Below are 20,267 nucleotides of genomic sequence, written 5' to 3'. Positions count from 1 at the left end.
TACATTGATAAATGACTTAATTCAGTTAACAAATGTTCATTATGCACCAAGTTAGTGGTCATCAATTTAAGAGACATTTATGGTAATCAAACAGATGATGATAAAAAGGAAGAAAGAGTCAAAGATATTTAAAATTTTATACATTTGGAAAATGCCTAAATGGTCACCTGTAGTGATAATAAAAACTCCTTATGTAGGCTGATGATGGGTGAGTGTGGAGAGTTGTGCTGGGTTTGGAGTTCTAGAAACCCAACCTGATCCCACATGCTGTGGACCAAGGTATTGAAGAACATCAAATAGGCTAAATTAAGAGGTGCAGTTGGAGTCAACAATCAAATAAAAAGTCCAAAATAACATCAGAGTATATGAGATAGGAGTGATTTGGAAACCAGGAATAAGGTCCGGGGAACAATAGACAACCAAACAGATAAAGTGAATGGAGCAGGGCCTATGAAAGCAGCACTTAGAGAAATTCCCAAAGCTAATGAAACATCAGTAAAAATCTATGTATTTTTAATTTTTAATTTTTTTTTTTTTGAGACGGAGTCTCACTCTCTGGACAGGCTGGAGTGCAGTGGCGCAATCTCGGCTTACTGCAACCTCTGCCTCCCGGGTTCAAGCGATTCTCCTGCCTCAGCCTCCTGAGTAGCTGGGACAACAACATCTCTAGTCTTATTTGCAGCAGAGGTAAGAGAGCCAAATTTGTCCAATAATAATAGATTTGAACTATGTTTGTGAAAAATAGAATAAAATGGAGAGGGGGGACTTGAGAGGTTTTAAATGTCTGGCAGATTGGGATGAAAGATTTGGCAGAGGTTGATAATGATGCCAATGGTTTGAGGTGAGTTAGAGATATAGCTGTTATGCAGAGGGCTGCATCGAGGGTGGTATATATTAGTAATTCACACTAGATCATCACATATTCAAATTTTCAAAGTTATTGAAATAATAAATACAAAATTTTTGAATGCATGAAATTCTAATGGCATGCACATTACTAACACTTGGTACCCAATTTCCAACTTACCATGAAATCATTCTAAGAACTGCATATGAAAACCTTCTTAAAGTTCTAAATTGATCTTTCTCTAGTAGAGAAGTTTGTTGCTTTCTTAGCTTAATACAAATATGACAATATTAGACACATGACAAGCATGCTTAGTTCAAAGCACAATGATTCAGTAAGACACATACTACTTTTAAGAATACATGTACTATGATAGATTTAAAAATTAAGTGTTGTCATAAAACATATGAGATAGAATGAGATCTCAAACAAAGATATTCAAGCAAGTTTACTGTTAGATAAATCAGCTTTAAAAGTAGCAATATGGTTGTTAAATCACCATTAGAAGAGATAACTGTTAGGGAAACATTTCAATTTCTAGTAGAATACTCAGTGGGAATTTGTGGATAATGATGATATAACACTTTTAGAAATCCAAGACTGTGAGAGTTCAAAATAAGGAAACAGGTCAAATGGGATACAGAATTTTCCTAAATTCATTCCTGTTTGTAATCCAGTGAGATAACATGTCAGAGATGTTGTTGGAATCTAAGTGTGATATGGAAACCATCCAGGACAAGGTAGAAGTTTAGTTTTACATATACTCAGATTGTTGACAACTTTTTGGTTAAAATTGCCCTTTTTTGCTCCACTGATGTCCTATTCAAGTGTCAAGATTATGTACCTGGTGATTCTTGTAGGGGTATGGGATACAATAAAGTTAGAAACTTCTGATGGATATACTAAGTCTTTTTTATTATTTGTATAAGTTTACGGGGTACAAGTGCAGTTTGGTTACATGGATATATTGTGTAGTGGTGAAGTCTAGGCTTTTTAGCATAACCATCATCTGACTAATGTACCTTATACCCATTAAGTAATTTCTCATCTGTCACCCCTTTCCCACCCTGCCACACTTCTGAGTCTCCATTGACTATTACTCCACACCATATGCCCATGTGTACACATTATTAGGCTTCCATTTATAAACGAAAACATGTGGTATTTCTCTTTGTTTCTGAGTTGTTTCACTCAAGATAATGGCTTTCGGTTATGTACATGTTGCTTCAAAAGGCATGACTTCATTATTTTAATATACTAATTCTTTAAATCCTGTTTTTGAATCTCAGCATCCAAATAGTTGCTGATCTTACTATCATCCCAGAGGAAGAAACTTTTCCATGGAAATTCCTCAGAGATTAAACTTAAAAGACAGCTGTTGGGTAAGTCTAAACTAATCCAAGTAAAAGTCTTACAATTTGGGGATTATCTTTTTCTTCACGTTCTTGTTAACTTGCCTTGCCTATTAAGATTCCTAATTCTCACTCATTGAGACGCTTCAGTGCATTCAGAATATAATGTTTGCTGTGACAAAGTGAAAATTACTCTTAGCAACTGGAAAATTGTAAACTGAGAATACTATTAATTAGCATCAGGGGATCTAGTTCTGCCTCTACAGGCCACACGCGTTAGCTGTTTGGCCTTGCACTTGTATACAGTTTCTCTCCTGAGGCAGGTTAACTAGTTCCAGGGCAGCCGTGGAAAAGCTGGAAATATGATGCCAGTTAACTTTGACTCTAAATGTGAATAATAAATTGGTCCTGTTTCCGTGAAAACAGATAACACCTCTCAGTATAAAAGCATATAAGTAAATTAAATATTTCCTTCAAAGTTTGCCCTATGAAAGAATGTTGAACATGTCAAGAACATCACAGGAAGTTGCATCAAAACATTAGCCTGAGTGGTACATCCACATGTCTAGCCATTTCTTGAGGAGTCTCAGTTTTCCATTTACAAATTCATGTTTGTTGGGTTATGCAATCCTTAGGGTTCTTTTAGGATCCATCACCTCTGGGTACCATCTGAAATGAGGATGTGTTCTTCATCTCAACCGTACTAAAGCAAGCAATAGTTCATGATGGCAATTTTCTTGATTCTGTAATGTACCACTTTCCTGTGAGGCCTAAATGTTTATTGATTCCAACACCCAGAGATTGACTCCTATCCCCAGATCTTCTGTCAACCTAATGATTAAGTAATTTGATTTTAGTTTGATAGAAAAATACAACATAACTCCAATTCATTTTTAATTCCTACAGCCCTTAGTGACTGGCAGCTCCAAATAAACAGTATTAATAAATCATCATTCTGTAACTAAAGAGCAGGTTCTTTCAGGCACGTTTGCCAGCTGCACACTGTGGGAAGTCTCAGAGGAATATTTGTCATTCTCACAGTTACAATGGGACACAAGAGCAGCCATTTGAGACAACTTAGCTAAGGGCTGAGGAAAGGAAAACATAAACTACAGCAAAAATAATTTTATGAATTGATAACTAGTGGCTTTTTATTTACAATAAACATATAAAAAGAGAAAAAAATACTTAATATCCTGGTTCCCTAATAGGCATTTGATGGAGTGTAACAAAAGACTATTTGTAAATGGTATCTGAAAGAGAGATAAGCAGGAACTAAAAAGGGCAGGAAATTGAATGTGTTCTTCCCTCCCACCTCACCATAAGATTTCAGATGAGTTTGCAAAGGTCATTCACATAATTATTACAGTAACAGGTTCAAGGCCTTTTGAGCACAGCTGATCTGATTGTGTGTTAATGGCTGCAAAAGCAAGATAAGAAACATGTAAAATTTTTTTAAAAGAGAGAAAAAAAGAGAAAATCTGCTTGTAACACTATTAGCTGGCAGGCCTGTCATTATGGATAAACTGATGTTGCTTTATAGCGTATGGCTTTTTTATTACAGAGTAACCCTGTTTGCCCTTGTGTATTGGGTCATTTAAGCATCAGTGACCAGATTTTACTTCTTTTTTTGTTGGAGGCTACTTGACATATGTAGTGATCTTTCTAGGGTCTGTAAAAGGTCACACGGTGAAATGAAACTTGCCAGAAAACTATAGCTAATGTAAATGTGGTAAGAATTTTCAAGCCCAAAACATATGAAAGCATCTGGAGACATCTGTCTGGCCAAACCAAAGGCAGTAACACACCTCCTGTTATGAAAGATCAATCACATTTCTCATACCTGAATTCATTCAGTGTACATATTCAGCACCTGCTGCATCTAATAATGCTCTAGGGATCCAAAAATTCAGCACACTAAAGAAGACAGATATCTATAGCTGTTCCAGTGGGGCAGGCTAAATAGTGAAATGTAGGTGGTCACAGTGAAAGGTAAGAGACTGGAGCTCAAGAAAAGCAGGGAGGATTAATGGAGGAGGGGCATTTGACCTAAGCCTTACTGAATAGGATTGTGGGGCAGGATATTTTAGACCGAGGAAACTGTGTCACAGAGCCACAGATGTGGAAAAGCCAGGATGGCTGAGGTATAGTAAGGGGTGCAGTTGATTAAGAGATGGGTTTGAAAATGTCAAGTGGAATTGGTGTTACTGTTTAAATGACCGCCTCTCAGCTCCATCCTCTACTAGACTTTGTGCTACTGGGGCAAGGGTTCTGAAAACCACATTTCTGCACTGCCAGGAGGGGGCACTGTGGGGAGATTGCAAGGCTGAAGAAGCCAGAAGGAACACCATCGTTGTTTATTTCCTGTGGGTTTCCCAGGGGCTTCCTGTCAGCTCCATAGCCCCTGAATGGCACCTCAGCAGGGCATCCTTCCCTTAGCAGCAATAAAATACAGTTCAAGTTTTTTCCCAACACTTTCAGGAGAGGCTTCATTGTGTCCCACTTTGACCATTCCTCAGAATTCTTGGTCCTAGGGGAACGCTCTGAGGTTCTAATTTTTATTAATTCTAATTCTTTTTTTCCCACCTTACCTCTAGAGATGGTAGCTGCTTTCTGTAGTTGCTGACTTTCCATAAAGTTCTCATTTTTACCCTGTGTTACTTAGTTAACAACTTGTATGGGCTGGACTTAAACACTGAGCACACCCAGTTGAAAACATCACCAATGTTTAATTATATACTGCATTTAGAAAGAACCAGTGAAATGAAATATTTATTAGGGTCCTAAAGGATTCCTTGCTTGCATTGTCCCTTGACCCCTTTATCTCTCAATCCCTTTCAAGAGTATTGTACCTAGTGTTTAAAAGCTGACCTTGGAAATATCCACAATAACCCCATTTTCATTAAGGTCCCTAGGTTGAATGCTGAGCCAGAAAAGTCAACACTCATCATTTCTACTTCCTGGATATGCCACCAACCAGTTTGAAATGTTATGTAATAATGTCACTGCCAAAAGGCAGTTAATTAAGTCTGCCTGATTCTATCCTTCTACTCTTAATATTCAGCCTGAGAATGTGTGGATGGGCAGCCAGCAAAAGAAAATATTTAAATTTTCGTTTCCAGTCCTGACCCAGATCATTTCTCTCCTTTCAGGGAACATTACATCTAAATCATTAGAAGACAAATGGGCATTATTATATTCTTACAGCAGTTCAGGCAAAGAGCTTCCACTGCCTCTCCTGATAACCCAGTTTCCCTGTAACAACTCATTTTGTCATGAACTTCTACATTACACCCAATCTAATTCTTCTAGTTTAATCCCATACTGTTGGAATTTCACTCCCTCCCTTGTTGAAACTGGAGAACAGCTTGTGAGCAATCTCGGGATAATAACCTTCCATATGTCTAAACCAGTCTTTTCTTTCCAACTAATTAATCCCCCTCCATTTTTTTTACACTTTGTTGTGTTACCCAAGCCTTTATATACCTTTGTTTCCCTATGGGTTCTCTTGAAACACTTCCCATTTTTCTGGGGAAATACCTTTACAGACAGTATAGCATGATATAGCATGTCACAGTCACTTTATAAGTTCTGTACTCAACCTTGTGCAATTCTATTTTAAGAGCTATTTCTAGGAGTAAACTAGTACACTCTTGTTGTGTTCTGCTCCAGCAGCCTGTAGAGAAAACAACTGAATTTTTGCTAAATTCAGATTTAAGTAGAGGTTTCTTCAGGAGAAAGCTTGCAGCTTATGGCTTTTTAGTAGACTTTTTACTTAACTTCAAATGAGGTAGGTTGGTAAATTTGGGTGGTATTAAAATATAGTAAAATTTGATAACCTACAATTATTTGTTTTCTTTTTTCTTAAAGAATACAGGAAAGATATAAGCTTATATATTGAAAAATTATCTGTGCATTATAGCCACACTAATATGCATGCTCTAAGTAATAAAAACTGAACACCGTTAAGGACAGATCATAAAAAGGGGAATGAACTTTCCAAGAGAAATCAAAATGAACCAGTACTCTAACACGGTTTGAATGTATGATTCTTTAAAAATCAAAGAAATTTCCTAATTTGGCTTATCGAAGGTTCATTAGATCATGTCAAGGGCCAAAGAGAGTTCAAAAGAAGAAAATCTGCTGTTAGGTTGTTGAGTCTTAGTTTAAACTTGGAACCAAAAAGGTGAATAGTGAATTTCTGTGGAGATAAAGGTTGGCTATTAGAGGACAGCTTGGTCAAGGTCCATAGCATATGTTTACATAATGATTAAGAATGGACTCAAGGTGTAATATTATATTCAGCAAAATATTTGAAGATATAATGCAATTTCTTTGAGAACAGAGACTATGGAAATCCTGGAAGATGTGACAGTCCCTAGAACATAGTTGGCTTTCAGAGCTTGCAGACCTGCATTTGGTTCTAGGTTCTTTGAGGTACTTTAGTCTACTACATTTATGAAAAGAGCTACACAAAGCCCAACCCTTATACTTTGACACCTCTGAATTAATAAGTGAATTATTTTTTCTTAAGACAGAAGGTACTGGCATACATTATTTTATTGCACTTCACTTTATTGTGTATTGCAGACACTGTGTTTTTCACAAATTGAAGGTCTGTGGCAATGCTATGTCAAGCAAATCTACTGGCACAATTTTTCTAATAGCCTGCATTCACTTATTATCACTGTGTCCCATTTTGGAAATTCTTGGAGTATCTCAATTTTTTATCATGTCTGTTATAATGATCTGTGATTAGTCATCTTTCAATGTTTTTATTGTAACTGTTTTGAAGCTCCATGAACTATGCCCATAGAAGACAGCAAACTAAAATAATAAATGTATGTGTTCTGACTGTTCCATCAGCTGGCCACTCCCTCATCTCTCTCCCTCTCTTTGGGATTTCCTATTCCCTGAGGCACAATAATATTAAAATTAAGGCAATTAATAACCCTACAATGGCTTCTAAGTGTTCAAGTGAAAGGAAGAGCAGCACATCTGTCAGTTTAAATCAAAGGCTAGAAATTAAGCTTAGTGAGGAAGGCAAGTCAAAAACCAAGACAGACTGAAAGCTAGGCCTGTGCTCAGTTAGCCGACTTGTGAATGAAAAAAAAAAGTTTTTGAAGGAAATTAAAATTGCTACTCCAGTGAAAACACAAATGATAAGAAAGCAAAACAGGCTTATTGCTGATAGAAAGAAAGTTTTAATGGTCTGGGTAGAAGATCAAACCAGCCACAACATTCCCTTAAGCCCAAACCTAACTCACAGAAAGGCCCTAAATGTCTTCAATTCTATGAAGGCTGACAGAGGTGAGGAAGCTGCAGGAGAAACGTTTGAACCTAGCAGAGGCTGGTTTATAAGGTTTGAGGAAAGAAGCTATCTTTATAACATTAAAGTGGAAGGTGAAGTAGCAAGTGCTGATGTGCAAACTTCAGCTAGTTATTCAGAAAATCTAGCTAAGATAATTGATGGAAATGGCTACACTAAACAACAGATTTTCCATGTAGACAAAACAGCCTTATTTTGAAAGAAGATGCAACCTAGGACTTTTATAGCTAAAAACAAGTCAATCTCTGGTTTCAAAACTTCAAAGGACAGGCTAACTTTCTTGTTAGGGGCTAATGCAGCTGGTGATGTTGAAGCTGAAGCCAATGCTCATTTACCAATTTGAAAATCATAGGGCCCTTAAGAATTATGTTAAATCTACTCTGTGTTCTTGAAATGGAACAACTAAGCCTGGTGACACTGCATGTTTACAGTATGGTTTACTAAATATTTTAAGACCACTGTTGAGACCTACTGCTCAGAAAAAAAGATTCCTTTCAAAATAATACTGTCCATTGACAATGCATCTCATTAGCGAAGAGAAATACTACTGTCCATTGACAATGCATCTCATTACCCAAGAGCTCTGATGTAGATGAGCAATATTAATGTTATTTTCGTGCCTGCTAACATAAAATCAATTTTGTAGCCCATGGATCAAGGAGTAATTTTCAAATTTCAAATCCAATGACTTAAGAATGACTTACAAAATACATTTTATAAGGGTAGAGATTCCACAGATAATTATTCCACTGATAGATCTGAGCAAAGTAAATTGAAAACCTTCTAGAGAGGATTCGCCATTCTATATGCCATTAAGAAGAGCTGTGATTCATGGAAGGTCAAAATAATAATAGGAATTTGGAAGAAGTGGTTCTAACCCTCATGGATAACTTGGAGGGGTTCAAAACTTTAGTGGGGGAAGTAAATGCAGATGTGATGAAAACAGCAAGATAACAAGAACTAGAAGTGGAACAGGAAGATGTGACTGAATTGCTGCAATCTCATGATAAAAGTTAAATGAATGAAGAGTTGCTTCTTATGGGTGAGCAAGGAAAGGGGTTTCTTGAGATAATGTAGTCCTGGAAAAGATGCTGTGGACATTGTTGTAATGACAACAAAGCATCTGGACCATTACATCTACTTGGTTGACAAAGTGGTGGCAGAGTTAGAGAGGATTGACTCCAATTTTGAAAGAAGTTCTACTGTGGGTAAAATGCTATCTAACAGCATCATAAGCTACAGAGTCAATCAATGTGACAAACCTTATAGTTGTCTTCTTTTAATAAATTGCCACAGCCACCCCAACCTTTAGCAGCCACCACCCTTATCAGTCAATAGCATCAGTCATCAGCAAAAAGATGATAATTTGCTGAAGACTTATATCAGCATGAGCAATTTTTAGCAATAAAATATTTTTAAATCAACGTGTGTAAATTGTTGTATGTATGTAAGGCAGGCATGTAAATGCTACTGCCTACTTAATAACATACAATATAGTGTAAACATAACTTCTGTGTTCTCTGGGAAACCAAAAAATTCATGTGACTTTCTTCATTGTGGCATCTGGAACTGAACCTCAAATATCTCCAAGGAATGACTATATACCTAGGAACATATTTGGTTCAATGAATAACATGATTAAAAAAATAGTGATTTTTGGTACGAAATGTGAATTACTCCACTAAGGCTGGGAACAGGTAAAGTTAAAAATAGCAAGATTTTGTACTTATGATCTTCTTTGTTTGTCCCTCAAACCATTATTATATAAAATATTACACTTTGTGATATATAAATATTTTTCACTCCATCCTTTGCCCTAGCTTCTATAGATATGATAAATCTCTCTTATCCTTATCCTCAAAAAAGCCAACAAACAAACCCTTCTTCAGAGGCAGTAGATCAAGAAAGTTTTTTGGGATTGTCATGTTAAACAGTAAGTACAACTTGGACATGAAAATATGCTTTGAGAATAAAATAAAAAGCAAGTTTCAGTTATACAAATTAAATAAGTTCTAGAGATTTGCTGTTGCCAACCTTGTATCTAGAGTCAGCAGTATTGTATTGTGCACTTAAAAGTTTATTAAGAAGGTAGATGTCATGACAAGTGTTCTTACCACAAAAATAAAAAAGAGAGTTGGAGAATGGTAGGTCTAAGATAACAGAGATAAATGATAGAGTGAGGCAAGAATAGGTAGGAAAAGGTAGAGGCAAGTATAGCACTTAATTTTGGATATAAATAAGAGAATACAAGAGAGCAGGAGATACAGGTGCAGAGTATACATGATGTATTTGTGGGGGGGACAGGATAAGGCATAAGTAACTTATTTATTTTTGATTAATTGTTAATAATAAAGAGTTGATTGGATTAAGTAGATGGAATATTTTTAAGTTCACTCATTCCTTTTTCCTGAATGCTATGTGCCAGGTGCTGTGGTAGGCACTAGGAATATGTAAATGAAGAATACAGTAATGACTCCTGCCTTCTTGGGGATTAAAGCCTAAGAGTGGGGAAAGTGCTGACTATTTTATTTTCCTCCCTTGCCTGTCACCTTCTTGTTCCCTGCAGACCCTCTGCCTTGCCTTGTGAACTGACAATTGCATCCCCAGGCTTGTAGAGTGGCTTCTGTTTGACTTCAGCCATGAGAGCCACCAGAGGAGATGAGAAGGCAAGAGGAAAAAGAAGTCAGGATATAAATTTCCTAATCCTTTCTTCAGCTGTGTTGTTATATAAAGGCTGTGTCTCCTCACAGCAACAGTCATTACAGCTCCCATTGGTTGATCCCTGGCCCACTTCATATCTCCAGTTTTCCCTGGTTCTGGAAACACTATCTCTTCCCCCTTGCTCCTTCAGGATTACACACGACAATGAGTTATTGCTATCAGGAGTTTACACATGTCTTGGTTTTTCTTCTTGTTCTTCTTAGCCTGCTCACAGATCTTCAGCTCATCACTTTACTAAATTCTATTCAAATGTCTGAGTTGGATCCTGATTACATCTGGGATCCTGACACAGATAAATGTTTTAAGTGGAGAAACACGTATGTGGGAAATTTAAAATTGTGTTAAGGACTGTAAAAAAGGGATAAAAAGGTATACAGATAGAGAATAATGGGTGTGAGTTAGATAAGGTGGTCATTCATAGATAGCCTATTTCAGGAGTGATATTGAAATTGAGGCCAGAGGATGAATGAGAGCCCCCATGGAAAGAACAGGGGGAGAGAGATCCCAGCGTAAGAAACAGCAAGTGCAAAGGCCAAAAGACAAAAAAAAAGTTTGACATGCTCCATTCCAGAATTTGGTTATAACACTCTACAAGGAATGTTTGGTTAGGACACAGTGAGGGGAAAAACAGCCTGAATGGTAAGATCCTGACGATATCCAGTGACAGATACTGAAGTTTTTGCAACAGACAAAGGCCCGCAAGAGCACCATGTGCTTGTTGAAGTAAGAAGCAGCTCAAGTGAGCTGCCGGAGCCACACGGATGCTTGGGAATTAATTTGCAATTGCTGTGATTATGTTGGGATGAAATGGTGATCCACACCACAAGACAATATGCTGTAAAAGGATGAACACATGTCAAGATGTTATTTCTTTGATCTTGTTTATTTTCATGAGGGTGGCAGACTGGTCTTTAGGTAGAGGGTCGATCTCTTCATAAGATGTTGCTTTTTTCCATAATTGTGACATTTCTTAGAAAGGATACCAAGTGATAAACAGAGACCTTCTTGACTGAAGCAGTCTTCTTTACACTCCCTTTTATTTATTTACTTTTGAGAGTTGGGTAGCAAAGACGGAGAAGAAAGATTGAAGAAAATAAAATATTAAAAGAACATAAGTGATTTAGTGATTTGACTGTTGGGTCTTACCTAGAATGAAAGAGACTGTAAGCCTCAATTTACTAAACGTATTTCAAGGCTTCCAAAGGCAACCACATCTAACTTATTAAATAAGCTTGCCTGGGGAAATATTTGTATTGGTTTTTTCCTATAAGTCTAGTTTTCTAATTTGTTTTACAATATGACCTCCCTTTGTCTGTGGCCTTACTATAAATTCTGGCACTGAAGAATTATTTAACTACAGGATACACTGAAACCCTTGTCTTCAAGCCAGAATATGTTATTTTTTGCATTTGTCAGAGTTGAGCTTCTTACTTGGGACATTTTCAGACCTACTTGACACACAACAACAAATGGTGACAAACCAGACTTTTAACTATTATTCAATGTTATGCACTTAACTAATATCTTTAGGTTTAGAAGGCTTCCTCAGATATCCGCCCAAATACCTCCTAGATACATTTTACATTTTGAAATTTATTTCTACTTATGGCTATCTTTTACTTAAAAGATGGGTCACATAACAGTTCATTTTCCTTATAGTCTATTATGACATTGTTTCTACTTAAAGTAGAATTGCACATATGTTTTATTTTAATCATTCTTGATATTAAAACACACGGTGTTTACTATGTTTGTTCCCTACATCTCCCTTAGCTAGCTGATTTTTTTTCATATTTACTAATATTTTCTTTACCCAAAGGTTAAACCTACTTTAATAATCACACTTGTGTAGCTGGCTTTATCTCCGACTACTTTATAGTTATATTGTGGGAGTTTGCTCTCTGCAACTGAAGTTAAATAATTAGTAACTCTCAGAGAGATACATTTATGCAAATTATAGTGTCTAGAAAGAACCCTGATGTCTTATCATCCTAAAAAAAACAACACTCTGTTTAAAATAAATCATAATACGATAATCAAATATAATCAAAATTCCACTTCTGCCTCTGTTCTCAATACCTATGCTGTAAACATCATTGACAAGTGACTATATATCCTGGGCTGTAAACCCTCAGAAACAGAATCATTAAGTATGGCAGGCATTAGGGTGTGATATAAATTCTTTCTCTCATTTGGGAAATGATTACTTGTTGTACATATTGAGAGCTGGTGCTATTAAGTTGTGATTTCAGGAGATACTAAGGTAATACACAGTATCACTATGTAACTATTATCCTTATGATTTTTATCTGCTGTCTTATTATGTCTTATAAGACTCTACATCCTATACATGACGAGCGGATAGTACTTTGCCTTTCTATCCTCTTTATTTACATAATGACTGAATGAAATTTAAAGATGACACTTAAATTTTAAGATATATAGGTAAAGATGTAAAGCTTTTTATTCATTAAAGTCTTCTTTATGTTAAAACAGCAAAATTATAGAAATCGTTGTCCATAGAAATGACTAGAAGATAATTGTAACTGATTACTTCGTCAATTCCCATTTGACCTTCTTTTAGAAAATAAACAGCCACCATGGAACATCTGGGGAAATGACACCTAGCAAAATAAGTGATCCAAAAATAAGATATGTCACATTTTAATAAACAATTGTGTTTAATTGTGGAGGAACATGTACTTACTTGCCAAGTGCAAAGCATTCCATCTTAACAGTTGTTCCTTTAGCAGCTGTAACCGTGAAAGGAAAATGGACCTCAATTTTCGGCTCATATTCTCCCATCACACCTTAGAAAGAAAAAATTGTCTTTAAGCATCAAATGAATGTTACAATTTGTTTCTGAATCCTGGAGATGTTACATTGAAAATCACTGTGGTTTGGTTGTTAATATCTGTTTGATGACTGTTAAATTTTTTGATGTATTGAAATAAGCAGTACACTTAGGCTCTATCATTTTGATGAAATCCTAGTCTTCCCCTGAGGACTAGATTACACGCATGTTCATTATCATTTAAAGTAATAATTATTGAAAGTGTTAATCAACACTAGTAGTACAGTTACTAATTGTTCTAAAAAAACTATGACTATTTCCCATTTTAAATAAGAAAAGTTATCAAAATTTCCTTATTGCCAAATAAATATTCATTTATAAAGTCAAATATTTATCGAATATCTATAATATGCATGGCATTTTGCCAAAAATTATGGGAGTAACAAAAGACTAATCAGTTGTGCTCTCAAGCACTCAGCAACTATATTCTTAAAGAGAGAAACAACATACTGTATACTCAAGTATGGGAGAAAAGCTATCTATCAAATTACTGTAATGAAAGACAAGAAGTGATCATTGCCATGAATGAGGTATTAAGTATTATGCACTGATATGGTTTGGCTCTGTGTCCCCACTAAAATCACATCTCAAATTTTAATCTGCATATGTCAAGAGAAGGACCTGGTGGGAGGTGACTGGATCATGGAGGTAGATTCCCCCATGCTGTTCTCATGATAGTAAGAGAGTTCTCACAAAATTTCATGGTTTTAAAACTGGCAGTTTCCCTGTTCTCTCTCTCTTCTCTTCTGCCACCATGTAAGACATGCCTTGCTGCTCCTTCTCCTTCCACCATAATTGTAAGTTTCCTGAGGCCTTTTCATGTGCTAGAAAAGAAAAACCCCATTTTCTGTTGAGAAATTAAACCTGGCTGCAGAAATTTGCATAAGTAACGAGGAGCTGAGTGTTAATAGCGAGGACAGTGGGAAAAATGTCTCCACAGCATTTCAGAGACCGTCATAGCAGCCCCTCTCATCACAGACCTGGAGGCCTAGGAGGGAAAAATGGTTTCATGGCCAGCCTGGGGCCCCACTGCTCTGTGCAGCCTCGAGACATGGTGTCTTGTGTCCTAGCTGCTCCAACTCCAGCCATGGCTAAAAGGGGTCAACATACAGCTCAGGCCATTGCTTCAGAGGTGCAAGCCCCAAGCCTTGGCAAATTCCATGTGGTGTTGGGCCTACATATATGCAGAAGGCAAGAGTTCAGGTTTGGCAACCTCTTCCTAGATTTCAAGGATGTATGGAAACACCTAGATGTCCAGGCAGAAGTTTGCTGCAGGGAACGATCCCTAATGGAAAACCTCTACTAGGGCAATGCAGAGGTGAATGGTGGGGTTGGAGCCTCCACAAAGTGTCCCCACTGTAGTACTGTCTACTGGAGCTGTGAAAATATGGCCACCATCCTCCAGACCCCAGAATGGTGGATCCACAGCTTGCACTGAGCACCCAGAAAAGCCATAGGCACTCAACGCCAGCCCATGAAAGAGCCAGAGGGGCTGTGCCCTGCAGAGCCACAGGGGGAGAGGTGCCCAAGTCCTTGGGAGCCTACGCCTTCTATCATCATGCCCTAAATGTGAGACATGGAGTCAAGGAGACTATTTTGGAGCTTTAAGATTTAATAACTGCCTTGCTGGGTTTTGTACTTGCATGTGGCCTGTGGCCTCTTTGTTTTGGCCAATTTCTACCATTTGGAACGGGAACATTTACTCAATGCCTGTACCTTGGAAGTAACTAACTTGTTTTTTATTTTACAGGCTCATAGGCGGAAAGGACTATTCTTGTCTCAGATGAGACTTTGGACTTGGACTTTTGGATTAATGCTAGAATGAGTCAAGATTTTGGGTACTCTTGAGAAAGTATGATTGGTTTAGAAATGTGCAAAGAATGTGAGATTTGGGAGGGGTCGGGCTAGAATGATATGGTTTGGCTCTGTGTACCCACCAAAATCTCATCTGAAATGGTAATCCCCACATGTCAAAGGAGGGACGTGGTGGAATGTGACTGAATCATGGGGGCAGTTTCCCCCATGCTGTCCTCATGATAGTGAGAGAGTTCTCATGAAATCTGATGACTTTTAAAGTGGCAGTTTTCCATGCTCCCTCTCTCTCTCCTGCTGCCATGTAAGATGTACCTTGCCTCCCTTTCACCTTCTGCCATGATTGTAAGTTTCCTGAGGCCTTCCCAGCCATGTGAAACTGTGAGTCAATTAAGTCTGTTTTCTTTATAAATTACCCAGTCTCAAGTATTCTTTATAACAGTGTGAAAATAGACCAATACATGCACATTTGAGGAGATCATAAGAATAATGAGGGTTTGGATAAGTGGAAAAAAGATAGGAGAAAGTAAACGGAGCTACAAAAAAAATGATAGAGATGGGAAGTGACCAGAAATAGGAATATCAGTTTTTCTGACATCTGGATATGTGAAGGGAAGTGATATTAGATAAATCTGGAAATATATGGATGGAACGAAAAAACAGATGGAATCTGAAAAATAGAGAGGCTTGATTATCAGAGTAAAACATTTAGACTTTAATTTGTTTTGGAGCTACAGTGGTTTTGAGTAGGGAAGCTGCATTATGCTGAGATATATATAGTGAAACTGGAGCAGAGACAAATAAATCAATGACATTACTTCAGTAATACAAGATAAAGGCCTGAGCTTTATTAATAGTAATAAAAACAAACAAAAGGCACTAGATGGGAAAAACCAATTAATAACTGAATTGGTAAAACTCAGCAGACAATGAGGTACAGGAATAAGGGCATGGGCAGTGTCAATAATACTACTATAATTTGCAGCTTGGGGAATTGGGCAATGTCAACAAAAGAAAAAAGAACACAGTTAAAGTAGAAAAGCTGATGAGCTTCAATTTGGAGGTATTGAGTTTGAAGTACCTACAAGACATTCAGAAGAAAGTATCTGACCACATAGTAAAAATGAGAGAATGAAGCTCAAGATGAGTTCTAGACAGGGGAAAACACTTACATTCATTTAGAGGTGGTAGTTGAAGCAATGAGACTGGTTAGGGCTTTTACCTATTAGAAAACAATGCAAAAGCCTAGGCCTGGTGGATTCTGGTGCTAGTGCCATCAGATAGCCTTGGAGCAAATTTTCTCCTAAAATTAATTTTTTAGACGCTCCCTATGTGTAAAATACCACATAGAAAACAGCCATGATTTGGCACAGATGCTTCTCTGAGGAGACTGTGCATGTGTTTGGGGGTGTCTATGTTTGTGGCCATATGAGCATGGATGCATCTTTGTGCATATGTAGTTCTCTGTACAATTATTTTGCATATGTATGTGGAACGAGAGGAAAGAAGAAGAAACCCAAATAGAGTAAGATAAATTATTTAAGATATGAAGGTCACATACACTGGACATGCAAAGGGAAAAAAAGGGCTACCTTTGGCGAGAAAAGCATTTTATGTGTTTAATATTTATCTATTTATTTGTTATGTAGCTTTTGAAATAAGTTCTGAAGAAAGCATATGGATAAGTTTAGATGGAAAATGTTTAATCTCACATAAGACAGAAAGGTTATCTTTGCTCTTTGTGGTATTTATTGTTTTTTTTTAAATTTTTTGGCAAAGGAGAAAAAAATGTCACTAAAGTTTTTATCACAGAGATTTGGCTTCTAGACTTGGCTCACTAAATGTCTAGTCTGTACCATCTCTGACAGATCAGAAAACTCTGGGTTTCATTTTTCTAATCTGTTTACTGAGGACATAGAAGGGAATTAACATCAATATAATGTCCTACTCTAAGAGGCTAACTGCCTCAATTAATTTCCAGTCTAAAATTTGCTGCACATCAAGAGCCTGATAAATAGCAAGTGAACTGAGTGGTTAGCACTATTATGTCACCAAAAACAAATGTTTAACGACTTCTTCTCTCTTTATCAATAATGTTTGTTTCTTCTTCTTTTTAAATATTTCCCCATGCCCCTCCATACTATACCTGCCAGGTTCCTTTCTTTTACTTCCTCTTCATGTCAACTTTTTTTCCCCATGGTGTCTCTACTAGCTACTTGAATAGCAGGATGTGGTCTGCTGATGATACCTATAAACTCAGCCGAATGTTTTTAATGATGTGAAGTTTATCTTTAATGCTCTTTTACTTGTAAGCCCCATAGGAAGACTCCAGGCATCCTGTTTAGAAGCTACCTATGACTGCTCTTGTGAAGCAGTCCTCAAACTTAATTTCTGATTTCCCTGCCTATTCTTAAAATTGATTTGGTATTGTTGTTACTTTTCTACCTGTTAATCTGATGACACAATAACACCTGATTTATCATGATGCTTATTAAACCTAAGCCTCTTATATGCATGGGTCCCTGTGAGTGATGTCATTTACTCAGTGTCATAGGGTGTTGGAGTGGAAGGCCAAATTTGGAAAATATTTCTATATAATTATTTCTAGTAAATTGTCCAAAGAGATCTTAGCAGAAAGGGACTTCAATCTCCAAAGCTCCAGTAATTCATTTTGATTTTTTTCTCTTTCTAAATAAAATACTTTTTGTAGAACCCACTTTTTTATTAATACTTTAGTATTCTTTTTATTAAGGAAGGTACCAAGGTTGTACAACATTTTAGGCTCTTCAAAATCTACATCTGCTTCTGAATAATACCAAATAGTTACTGATACTATTGACTGATATGATTCAGATCAGATCCATATAGTCTCTCTTCTCTTCCAGATTACATTTATAAATTGCAAAGAAGACATTCTTTTATTGCCATAATCGTTAAAAATGACCCAAAGGATGGGTACTTCTGATAGTATTTGGGAGGTAATTTTGCCCAGATACAGCCTTCTGGTGTTCCTAAATAATTTCCATTATGGCCAAAGGCATTCTTAAGCCTCACTTCTGGCCCCAAGAGGTTGCTAATATCTGAACTATATATTAAAAATAAAACAAAAAGAGTTGAATAAGAGGCTTCAAATTATTTTACCTAATTTGGGCTATACTGCAAGAAATTATAACTGGTTTTTAAAATTTTATCAACACACTAAGAGTGATGATATAAGGACATATTAGAAAGCTCTTTAGATATCTTGCTGTTTAACATATGATAATATTCAGCGGTTACATTTCGCTTTACATTTCATGGGATTATTGTGTTAGAGATAAAGTTGAGCCTAGCTCAGGGTTCCCCACCCCTCCAGGCCACAGACCTGTAGTGGTCTGTGGCCTGTTAGGAACCGGGCTGCACAGCAGGAAGCAAGAGGCCGGCAAGTGAGCATTACTGCCTGACTTCCACCTCTTGTCAGATCAGTGGCAGCATTAGGTTCTCACAGGAGTGGGCACCCTGTTGTGAACTGTGCATGCTAGGTTGCATACTCCTTATGAGAATCTGAAGCCTGATGGTCTGAGGTGGAAAAGTTTCACCCTGAAACCATCCCTCTGTGTCTGTGAAAAAATTGTCCTCCATGAAATTGATCCCTGGTGCCAAAATGGTTGGGAACCACCCACTGCCTTAGCTGCTATAATTTACCCTTCTTCTTTGAGAAATGACGTAACTGACAGTCAAAGAGGTCAGGTAACTAGCCCAAGGTCCTATTGAAAGTTGCTGATAAAAATGTTGCAAAATTAGGGATTTTCTGACCTTATGTGCAGAGCTATTTTCTTGAGATCACTGTGTTGAGAAACTTCAACCACAGAGTATAACAGTCCAGGCATACTATATGTACTACATTAATCATTAACTGTCTGACTTGGCTACATGGTTTATTTCAGTTGCAAGTTTTAGTATCTCGAATCTTGTGCAGTTTAGCTTGAAATTTCTTTTGTTACGCAGAGTTTGATGCTGAAAGGGAAGGGAGACAGTCCCATAAGACACATAGTTGAAGATCAAAATATCAGGCTTCTCTCTTCAGTCAAGGTAGCTCTTTGATCTTTTGATTGCCCCTAGTATGGAGCTGAATATAGCTCAAGAAACACTCAATGTGTGTCTTTGTTTCTTTCCCCAGACCTGTCTCTCCTGGCTTATGTGGCTGCCCTACTTTAGAATTACGTGACATTAGAAGATGACCTTAAGTTACCTTAATTTCTCATAAACAGAAGCCTTCCAGCTGAAAGCACATTACTCTCCTTCTTTGTCTTTATGGTTGTTGATTTTATTTATTCCAATTACTTTTGAAGAGCTAGGGTACTTTTCCCTAAGTGGCATGCAATTTAGAGCAGTGTTTCTCCAAGCACCTTACAGAACAGAGAACCAAAATACCAGAAAAACCTGGACAACTTATTAAAATTTCAGGCAACAGAATTCAACTCTAAGCCTGATGATGAATATTTTTTGAAGGTAGGGCTATGAACTTCATATTGTGATAGTTTCTCTAGGAGATTTTATGAACATTAAAAAAATTCAAGAATGTACCTTTCTTTACTCTGATTTTTCTCATGTGACTTGTCCTTCTGAGGATTAGAGTATAATTGACTAAAATGTCTGAAAAACGGCATGCAGAGAGTCATGCTGTCAAACATACAGTATTCAGTGGCAACTTGCCCTAACATTAAGGAGAATTATATTGAACCTGTATGTGCTGGTACTCCCAGCAGAGCTGAGTGTTTTTCCTGATTGGCTGAGGGTCTTGTTCTGATTGGCCAATGTCTATGAAATACCTGTTGTTGCATATTTCAAATGGCCATTCTGTCTGACACTTTTAGTAATAATCATTGCTGGAGTTAAGAACTCCTGTCCAGTAAACCTTGAGAATTTGGCTGGACTAATGAGTTGGAAAGGCTTAGCTGATCATTTTCATATGTCTAAATAATGGGTATTTACATTTTTGCCTTCAACATCTTTGCCAACCATACTTCATATCTGTTTCTTGTCTTCTAAAAATAGCAACTATTTTTTCATTGCTTCATTTGAGACATGTTTCTTCCATATTCTATGATGATGTGAGTTGAATAGCAGCCACTATATTCCTGAATAGGTTTTATCTTCCTGGCTGTGGTTATTAACTTGTTATGGGCACGTGACCCAAGCTTGGCCAGTTTGATTACCCCTTTGTCCTGTTCACAGTGATTCATGAATGGGCAGCTGAGGTTGAGGCTTTTCAGTTAGAGACCAGGAAGTCTGAGTCTCAATACTTGCTTGAGTATTTGAGTGGAAAAAAAACAAACAAACAAACCTGCATGCCTGACAGTCACTGGAGCT

General features: G+C 37.2%; 1 protein-coding gene across 1 annotated transcript in view; it reads right to left on the bottom strand.

Annotated features, from left to right (window-relative positions):
• The window catches only part of CNTN5 (contactin 5), a 1,356,469-nt gene that overhangs the window by 347,461 nt on the left and 988,741 nt on the right, over window positions 1–20,267 (bottom strand). The window contains exon 9 of the mRNA XM_054524966.2: window positions 12,957–13,059. Coding sequence (XP_054380941.1) covers window positions 12,957–13,059 — 103 coding nt within the window. The remainder of the gene's footprint in view (window positions 1–12,956; window positions 13,060–20,267) is intronic.

The sequence above is a fragment of the Pongo abelii genome, chromosome 9, assembly GCF_028885655.2.
Source record: "Pongo abelii isolate AG06213 chromosome 9, NHGRI_mPonAbe1-v2.0_pri, whole genome shotgun sequence".
In the NCBI taxonomy this organism is placed as follows: domain Eukaryota; kingdom Metazoa; phylum Chordata; class Mammalia; order Primates; family Hominidae; genus Pongo; species Pongo abelii.
This window is presented reverse-complemented; position numbering and strand designations above follow the sequence as displayed.